This window comes from Lithobates pipiens, unplaced genomic scaffold, assembly GCF_037356315.1.
Source record: "Lithobates pipiens isolate NorthernLeopardFrog02 unplaced genomic scaffold, aLitPip1_a1.2 Scaffold_30, whole genome shotgun sequence".
Lineage (NCBI taxonomy): Eukaryota > Metazoa > Chordata > Amphibia > Anura > Ranidae > Lithobates > Lithobates pipiens.
In genome coordinates this window covers 42,935,394-42,942,120 of record NW_027507791.1, presented here as the reverse complement: position 1 = coordinate 42,942,120, position 6,727 = coordinate 42,935,394, and the positions used below count along the sequence as shown (strand labels likewise).

The 6,727-nt window shown below is 48.6% G+C and overlaps 1 protein-coding gene across 1 annotated transcript in view; it reads right to left on the bottom strand.

Annotated features, from left to right (window-relative positions):
- KHDC4 (KH domain containing 4, pre-mRNA splicing factor) overlaps positions 1 to 6,008 on the bottom strand; it is a 28,124-nt gene extending 22,116 nt beyond the window's left edge. Inside the window, exons 1-7 of the mRNA XM_077464099.1 lie at positions 5,862 to 6,008; positions 5,153 to 5,438; positions 3,143 to 3,271; positions 2,792 to 2,871; positions 527 to 579; positions 224 to 387; positions 4 to 79 (exon numbers count right to left, since the gene is read on the bottom strand). Of these exons, the coding sequence (XP_077320225.1) occupies positions 4 to 79; positions 224 to 387; positions 527 to 579; positions 2,792 to 2,871; positions 3,143 to 3,271; positions 5,153 to 5,438; positions 5,862 to 5,890 (817 nt within the window). The 5' untranslated portion in view covers positions 5,891 to 6,008. The remainder of the gene's footprint in view (positions 1 to 3; positions 80 to 223; positions 388 to 526; positions 580 to 2,791; positions 2,872 to 3,142; positions 3,272 to 5,152; positions 5,439 to 5,861) is intronic.
- Positions 6,009 to 6,727: the final 719 nt, after the last annotated feature.

Sequence of the window (6,727 nt, the reverse complement as noted above, 5' to 3'; positions counted from 1 at the left end):
CTTCCACTTTCTCCTTCACATTAAACGTGGTGATGGCGTGCTCCAAACCCACAAATAACTTGTCCTGTACATAATGCATCTGTGGGAGGGGACAGCAAACAATTCATAAGACACCAACAACCAACCCACAACCAACAAACCAACCCACAACCCACAAACCCACAACCAACAAACCCACAACCAACAAACCCACACACACCAAGGTGCCTATGAAAATACCTACCCCTGACTGGAACTGAGGCTTGGATGAAGATATGGTTGCCACAGGGGTGACCGGGGCCGGCTGGTGATAGACGGTCACAGTGGCTCCATTGAAAGTGGGGCTGGAGCCGGTGGCCGCTTTCACCACTCCGTTGGTGATAATTTCCTTGATTCGGTTCACAGCTCCTGTGGACGGCAAAAGGAGGTCAACTCAACACATTTGTCTTCTTTCCTGACAATCAGAACCTAAAGCAAACACAGTTATGGTGCACAGCGACATACACGCTGCATAGCCAAAAACGAAAACAAGCAAGCGCCAACTTACGATCAACAAGCTCCCTCGTCTGGCCTTGGACGTGAAGATAAAGCGGCCGATCGCTGTGAAAGTGACCAACAACACACGTCAGAGATGCAGAATATACACACTCATCATTGCACAGGACTGCATTCATAGGGACTCTTTAAAATGGTCTCCAACATCCAAAAAGTTAACCTAACCATCCCATGTTCACATTCGCAGCCAATCAGCAAACAAGAACACCAAAATGACAGCTGAAAATTTACAAAAAATATATAAGTATTACATAACTGAGCAGGTACACTTCGGTTTCATGTACACTGCAGCTGCTAAACTCACGTTTAGGAGCAGGTGGGCGTTTTTCCCCCCAGCAGCCCCTGAACTCTCAATGTTATTCTATGTGCACATGTACACTCAGTGGTTTATAGGAGTTTAGAGGCAGTTGAGTTGACTGACTTTTTTGAAGGCAGATAAAACGCATTCAGGGCGGTAGTTTACCGGCATACCAAAACACCAAACGCACCATGAACCCCCCCCCCCCCAAAAAAAACGCTGTGGGGGTCCCCCTTCAAAATCTATACCAGGCAGAGAGTGGAGCTGGCACAAATACAGGAGACAGCGTCCAAGGAGCATCAGGCCGGCAGTGAAGACAGCAGCAAAGGAAGATTTTTAATGAAGGACTTGTCAAAACAGTCTTTTTTTTTTTATAAACACTACACCGCTTTTTTGGGGTGAATGGGTAGAAGTACCCCAAATTCACATAGGGGGGAGGGCCCCCCCTTTAACCCTCCCACAACCACCACCCAGGGTTGTTGGGAAGAGGCCTTTGTCCCCATTAACATGGGACTTTAGGGTGGGGACGCAGCACCCCCCTTGCACCAAAAAAGCACCCACCTTGTTTAGGCTGTGTGGCCTTGCATGGTCCAAAGGGAGGGCATGCCCCCCCCCACATAACGGACTGGTCTGTCCGAAGGGAGGGCATGCTCGTTCCCCCCCGTTTCCTGACATACCGGGCTGGTCTGTCCAAAGGGAAGGCATGCTTGTTCCTCCCCTCTTTCTGACATACTGAGCTGCAGGCTCGGATAAGGGTCTGGTATGGATTTGAGGGGTGGGCAGTGCCCCCGCCGCCCCACACTCCATGTGGAGTGCGTGTGGTCGGGTATGGTCGAAAGGGAGGGCATGGGACGCGCTTGCTCTATTACTTTTTTTATGGTGGAAAACTAGCACAGCTGCGCCAGATCCCGTGCGTAGTATGTGATCTGAAACTTCCAGGACCTGCTGCCAGTGGCCCGCTGTAATTATACATGGCAGGAGCTGATCGACAGGTACCGCAGACTCGATGTCCACCATCACCCGCCAATCCTTCGGTGCAGGGGGAGAACGGCAACCTGACCATGTAAACAAGCCAGGTCACCGTTCTGTCAGTACAGAAAGCAAGGATCCTGTGTCTCTAAAGCAGAAACAGCGATCCATCTTCCACTCGTAAAAAGCACCTCCCCCACTACACTAAAAACACTGGCTAGGCACACATTTAACCCTTTGATCGCACCTGATATTAACCCCTTTCCCAGGCAGTGTCATTAGTACAGTGACTGCGCATATTTTTAGCTCTGATCACGATTGGTGTCACTGGTCCTCAAAGAGTAGCAGTGTACGATTTGTCCATCGCAATATCGCAGTCCCGCTCTAAGTCGCTGATTGCCGCCATTACTAGTAAAAATATTTAAATAATTTGTAGACGCAATATTTTTTTGTAAAAAATTGGTTTACATTAAAGTTATAGAGCAGAATACATAGTGGCCTAAATAGATGAAGAAATTTGCAGTTTTTTTTTTTTTTTTTTTTTTATTTGGTATGTTTTGTGGCAGAAAGTAAAAAACTTTTTTTTTTCAAAATTGACTGCCTTTGTTTATGGGGGGGGGGGGGGGGGGGGAAGAATGCAGAGGTGATCTGATACCACCAATAGAAAAAAAACTATTTGTGGGGGGGGGGGGGACAAAACAAAAAACACGTACATTTTATTTGGGTACAGCGTTGCATGACTGCGCCATTGTCAGTTAAAGTAACGCAGTGCCGTATCACAAAAAAATGGCCCAGGCAAGATTGGGGGTAAAACTTCCAGAGGGTAGGCAATTAAACCTGCTCTCCAAGAAGCAACCTGTACCTGTCTCAGTGGAACGCTTACATGGAGAACAGGAATGACCCACTCAGACAACCTGAAATCCTACACACACAGCCCAGTTATGTCATGTGTACCAAAGCAGACAACCCGCCATCCTCAGACAGACATACCTGGGGCCCACTTTAACTTTTTCCTCTGGCGTCATGTACCTCCCCCGCGTGGACACCGCTGCCCCGCTCAACCGACTGATCTGGAAAAACAAAAACTGCAATATTTATCCAGAACATAAAAAGCGTCATTTTTTGCCAATGTGTCAGCCAAGCCTGGGTGATCGGATACACAGGGATGTCCTATTCTATACAACCCTGGCTGAGCAATAAGACCCAGGCCTTCCAATCCATCAATCTGGGTGAAGAAGTCTGACTTGCTCAATAAGTTTTTCTGAACAGTAAGTGTGTGCCGCACGGAGGGGGGGGGGGGGGGGGGGGGCTTTGCAGCTCTTAGCAGTTGAGAACACGAACCTCGTCTTGGGTCTGTCCTCTTGTTAACAGATTCCGGCATGTCAGAGGCACGTCGTTGATCTCCACTTCAGCCACCACCAGGTCATCTTTGCTTTTGGTAGCAGCGGCAGGTTTGCCAGGCATCTGGACCTGCAAAGGACACATTGATCAAGATTAAAAAAAAAAAAAAAAAAAAAAAAAAAAAAAAAAAATGTATGAAAAATAAAGCGATACATTCAGTTCCAAAAGCTACAGAATTAAAGCCCTACTTGCAGCAAGGGGACTCCTACTTGCAGCAAGGGGACTCCTACTTGCAGCAAGGGGACTCCTACTTGCAGCAAGGGGACTCCTACTTGCAGCAAGGGGACTCCTACTTGCAGCAAGGGGACTCCTACTTGCAGCAAGGGGACTCCTACTTGCAGCAAGGGGACTCCTACTTGCAGCAAGGGGACTCCTACTTGCAGCAAGGGGACTCCTACTTGCAGCAAGATTAAAATATGGATGGAACCCCGCTTTAAGTCAAGTGTGAACAAGCCCTAAGTCTTTGCATTTAAAGTCACTTGCAGTTTGCCCTATTGACAGCCTATGTAGAGCGGCACGATGAGGATCTGTTAGCGTGGCAGCATGACACTGAGTGGGCGGAGCATGAGTCACTCCATTCCTCCCCAATCCAGAGTCCGTATTACAGGAAAAATAAATAAAATCCCTGGATAACCTTTCCAGAAAAACCAGTCCAACCGCATTATATACGGGTTTATAGGTGGCTGTGGTTAAGCTGTGAAGCTCTCAGTCATCGCCTCTGTTACAGACGGATGTAATGAGCCCAACCCCCTGCAGAGGTCTCCCTGCAGACTGTGCTGCCCACTTTTGGGGGCGACAGGACGACCTCTGACACCTCCCTCATCATAATAGAAGCCAACAAGGAGAAAAAGGGGCATTCCCACTAATTGAACTTTATTATGCAAACTTACAATAAAACATTTCCATTCCCATTATTCTCCTTGCTTACCCCAAAGTTCTATAATCCGGATGCCAACACAACTTATGTTTTGGCAGCACAATTCAGCCTTAATGCCAACAGCTGATGCCCCCCCCCCCCACCTCGTGTGAGGGCGGAACCCGGACACTTCATTAGTAAGGTAAATATGGTATGGACTGAGAGTGAAATGCCGTCTTGTATTATGTTCACATTGGCATCATCCCAAATTGTGTGGAAAAGAAAGAGCACAGGTCACAGAGGTGAGACCTGACATATGCCTTTAACCACTAACCCCTTTTCTGACATTTGTTGGTCTCAAATTAAAAAAAAAAAAAAATTATATATATATATATATATATATATATATATATAAAAAATTTATTAGAGACCCTAGAGAATAAAAGTGGTTGTTACAATTTGCGTAGCAGTTGTTTAAATGCAAGTTTTTGGGGAAAAAAAAAAAAAAAGTTACACTTTAAGGAATCGGGGGAGGTGTTCTGCAGTCCTCCCCCCTGTCCTGGTGTGAGAACACCGCTCCTCCATACAGAGAGCATTGCACCCTATGTATGGAGGAGCGGTGTTGTCACCCTAGGACAGGAAGTGGCAGGATCACCAGGTTAAAAAAAAAAAAAAAAAAAAAAAAAAAAAAACTAATGCAGACGCCACTTCTAAGGTGCAATACGTTTCTGTCTCGGATGTAGAAAGGTTTATTATAACTTAACCTTTGCCTATACGGCACAAAGCAACAGGTTGACATTAATGGTGGATCACAGCAGCCTCACATACTCCGCCTCCCCTTCCCAGCCAATGGGAGTGAAGGAAAACCCCATCTGATACTTGCAGGTTGGGGAGGAGCATGCAACTCCACGCGATTGGCTGCTCAGGCACCTAGTGATGTCACATGGGTCAGCCCCCTGGTTAGTGGGGGTGGTTTATGCACTTTCCGCCATTAAAGTGGACCTATTGCGTTGCCCTGTACGGGTCTTGGCGTATCCCGTTGTATTCCGCCCCCCAGTGATAGGCCGGGTCCCCCCCAGTCTGCCCCGTATTACCTTATCCGGGGCGCACTGCGAAGGTTTGATCTTCCCTTTGGCCATCAGCATGGCGTTGATCTTGGCGGCCACAGCGGCGGCCGCGTCCAGAGCCCCCGTGGGAGCGCTGACCCCCTCCCCTGCGCCGGCTATCGGTTTCTCCTCGGCGGGGGGTGCGAACAGGTTGGCCCCGACCGGGCCTGCGGGGGCAAAGACGTTGGCGCCCATGGGAGGGATAACAGGCATGACTCCAGGGAGGAGGAGGGTGGCGGCGCCCGGGCCAGGCTGATCCCACTTGCTTCTTCGTCTGGAGAGGAAAAAAAAATAAAAAAAATTGAGGGAGGTGAGAAATCACATAGAAGAGTCATTACAATAACCGGAGACACATGACCCTGAGGGGATACAAATCTGACATGGGGTCACCAATGAGGGGAGGGGGACAAGAGAGAGAACCCACACAGGACAATCCCCTCCCACTCCCTGTACTTCCGGGTATGGAGGAGCACGTGACACGGCTGCTGCCCAGTGATTGGCCCAGAGACGTCACATGGGGTAATGAACTCCGACCGCACAGGGCTTCCCATCCTCCCTCCCAGGGCCTGAAGAGTCTAATGATCCCCGGACACCGCCCCTCGTCCCCAAACCACGGCACCCTCATCCCCCCCCCTGTACACCGCCACATTCACCCCGCTTCCCCCTCCCCCCCGGGGTCCGCTCTCCGGCATCTCACCCGCCAGTCTGCGCGCTCATCGCTGACATGGCGACCGCACAACTCTCCGCTTCTCCTGCGTCCGTCCGGTGACGTCAGCGCGTCCGGGAAACGCCCCCTCCCCTCCTCCTCTATGAGGAGGAGCGCCGCAAATTCAGCCAACTGATCCCGCCCCGTCAGCAAGCCTCTAAACCACGCCCACCTCCGATCCTTCCCCCCCACTCCCACCTGACTAGAGATTGGTGGGGCCGAGGAGCCCCGCCCACCTGTGGTATGTCCTGCGGTGCCGCCCCCCGGTACGGTACGAGATAGTATGCAGAGCTCCTCCCTGATATCAGTCTACACCCCTCCCCCTCACAGCCCCGTGTAATATATATATATATAGGAGGCTGCGTTCATCTTCTCCACCTGTATATATACCCCATACCTACCTATATATCCATAAATACCTATATCTACTCATATATCTCCCACATACCTATATATACCCCTACATACCTATATATACTCATATATACCTCTACATACCTATATATACCCCTACATGCCATATATATCCCTACATACCTATATCTACTCATATATACCTCTACATACCTATATATACCCCTACATGCCATATATATCCCGCAATACCTATATGTAACCATATAGAACCCTACATACCTATATATACACATATATACCCCTACATACCATATATATCCAGTGATACCTATATGTACCCATATATACCTCTACATACCTATATACCCATATACACCCTATATATTCATACACACCATATATACCCCTACATACCCATATATACCCCATACCTACCTATATATATCCCTACATACCTATATCTACTCATATATATATATATATATATATATATATATATA